The 2,500-nt window shown below is 42.9% G+C and overlaps 1 protein-coding gene across 2 annotated transcripts in view; it reads left to right on the top strand.

The window, feature by feature from the left end:
- The window catches only part of LOC115230643 (neuronal acetylcholine receptor subunit alpha-5), a 16,304-nt gene that overhangs the window by 8,810 nt on the left and 4,994 nt on the right, over positions 1–2,500 (top strand). For both annotated transcript variants that reach the window (XM_036499753.1, XM_029800784.2), the window contains one exon: positions 959–1,139. In XM_036499753.1, the coding sequence (XP_036355646.1) occupies positions 959–1,139 (181 nt within the window). The remainder of the gene's footprint in view (positions 1–958; positions 1,140–2,500) is intronic.

Below are 2,500 nucleotides of genomic sequence, written 5' to 3'. Positions count from 1 at the left end.
AAATTTTTCCATATATGTATTCTACACGCGGAAATCTATACGAGTATGCAAAAACAAACGAAAAAGACTCCTGCATAATTTAGGGCTATTTCGCTATTAATTTTAGCACATCTCCCGACTACCTCATACCTTTTAAGCATTTTAAGCATTTAATAAGCGGAAATTTTTTCCTGTGGGTAGGCAGGTCCGTAAGAGCTTCGCTTGTTACTATGGAATCAGGCAGATATATGTCTGTGGCTCTAGAAATTTCAAAAGCTGTAGACTCTTTATATATGGCGAAAATGAATTTCCTGTCACTGATTACCATACAACACTACATCAACAAAGCAAATATGATACCGATTGAAAAAAAAATTGAAGAAATTGAAGAGTAGCAGCCAAATCGAAAGGTTTCGAGTGTGGAATGAGTACAATAACTGTGACTCGTTACACCTTTGTATGTGAGCCATGACAATAACTTTCATTTCCATTGCTATGATATTTTCAATGTCGTTCTCAAGGTGGCGAGCTGGCAGAATCGTTAGCATGCCAGGCGAAATGCTAAGCGGTATTTCGTTTGCCGTTACGTTCTGAGCTCAAAGTCCGTCGAGGTCGACTTTGCCTTTCATCCTTTCGGGGTCAATAAATTAAGTACCAGTTACGCACTGGAGTCGATGTAATCAACTTAATCCGTTTGTCTGTCGTTGTTTGTCCTCTCTGTGTTTAGCCCCTTGTGGGTAGTAAAGAAATAAGTATTTCGTCTGCTGTTACGTATTGAGTTCAAATTCCGCTGAGGTCGACTTTGCCTTTCATCCTTTCGGAGTCGATAAATTAAGTACCAGTTACGTACTGGGGTCGATCTAATCGACTGGTCCCCTCACCCAAAATTTCGAGCCTTGTGCCTAGAGTAGAAAAAATTTTCAATGTCGTTCTCTTATGTCGTCAACGCTTAAATGCTTCTTTATGTTCTTTGACACAGATAGAGAATAGACAGTACGCCTGCTGCCCGGAGAGTTATATGACTTACATCATGACATTCACTTTGCGCCGGCACTTCGTGTACTCTTGTCAAGTACTGATTTTCCCAGCTATAATAATCGCGGCACTGATTCCTTTTATGTTCTTGTTACCTTCAGAATCTAAAGAACGTATAACCCTAGGTATGTAACAATGAACATTTTTACATATATATTAATTTAAAATATTTTCTTTGCTACCCTATATACATACATTGAGATACATACACATCTAAATATATGCCTACTATCACGCAAACCCTTTCGCTGTATTATCACATTATCTTCAGAGGTTACATATTGTTATGTCAAGAATGTTCTGTATATTTATATATATCTATACGACTTTGTATCTTGAGAAGAGGCCCAGAGAGGCAGTCTGGTGGTGGGATAACGATGCCAACTGCCTTACTCACGGACCATACTCTTCGTGCAGAGAGAAGAGAAGCCCTATGACCTTGGGTTGAATGTAACGGTAGTTCGTGTTAGTAACTGGAAGCTGCTAGCAAGAGCTTTGCACACAGGCAGCTAGGTCTCGATGGGCGTAGTCAGTGTTGAAACTTGCGCACCAGCAGGCTGAAACAGCGGTATGAGCATCCGAGAAGCACTTCTCAGGGAGAACTACCCGCCTTGGAAGGAAACGTCCCCAGGAAAGGTGGGGGTAAAGAATCACCGCACTCAGCAAGATTTTACTAAGAAAATGAAAATGTTTGTTACAACTTGGAACGTAAACATTGTGCTTGACCAAGATGTCTTTATAAATAGTGAGATCGCTATCCACTGAAACCCTAATGTACATCGAGGCCTTTACCTGTCTCGGCAGCGCTGTGACGTGTACTAATTCATCTGACTTGAAATTTGAGAAGCAAATAGTCTGCCACAAAGGTATTTGGATCTCTTGAGAAGCGTCTACACAGCTGACATCACATTTTCCGCAACACGAAGATAAGGGTGTGCGTGCTGCAATGATCCGGCGTCTCACCTACGCCACGGAATGCATGGCTCTCTCCCGCAGGCATATCAAAACTCTAACTCGTGTCCACTTTCACCATTTGTACCCCATCATGTATGCCAGACAGAGGGATCGCATTCAAGATGAGGAGGTTCGGTTCTGCGCTTGCACAGTTAGTGCGGAGGCCCTAATGACCTCATCGCAGCTGCATTGGGAGGGACGTATTAAGAGAAATGAAGTCGGCATTCTCCCAAGGGCAGTTTTCTACTCCGAAATGTGTCACGGACGGAGTTTGCAATACAGAGAACGTTGAAGAGACATATGAAAAACTCCAGCACCTCCCCAGGCACCCGGAAGGACAAGGCCCTGTGAAGCAATGAAGGACACTGGTCGCCTGAGCTCGTATTTGCAGTCATTGAAAATAGACCACAGAGAGAATACAAAAGGTGTCATTTGTCCATTGCGTCAAGTAGCTTCACCTTCAGCAGATGTCACTGCTGCAGAAAATGAAGAGCAGGCCTTGTAGTTCCCATGCGAGCCTGCCAGAAACGAT

The sequence above is a fragment of the Octopus sinensis genome, unplaced genomic scaffold (genome assembly GCF_006345805.1).
Source record: "Octopus sinensis unplaced genomic scaffold, ASM634580v1 Contig16044, whole genome shotgun sequence".
NCBI lineage: Eukaryota > Metazoa > Mollusca > Cephalopoda > Octopoda > Octopodidae > Octopus > Octopus sinensis.
This window is presented reverse-complemented; position numbering and strand designations above follow the sequence as displayed.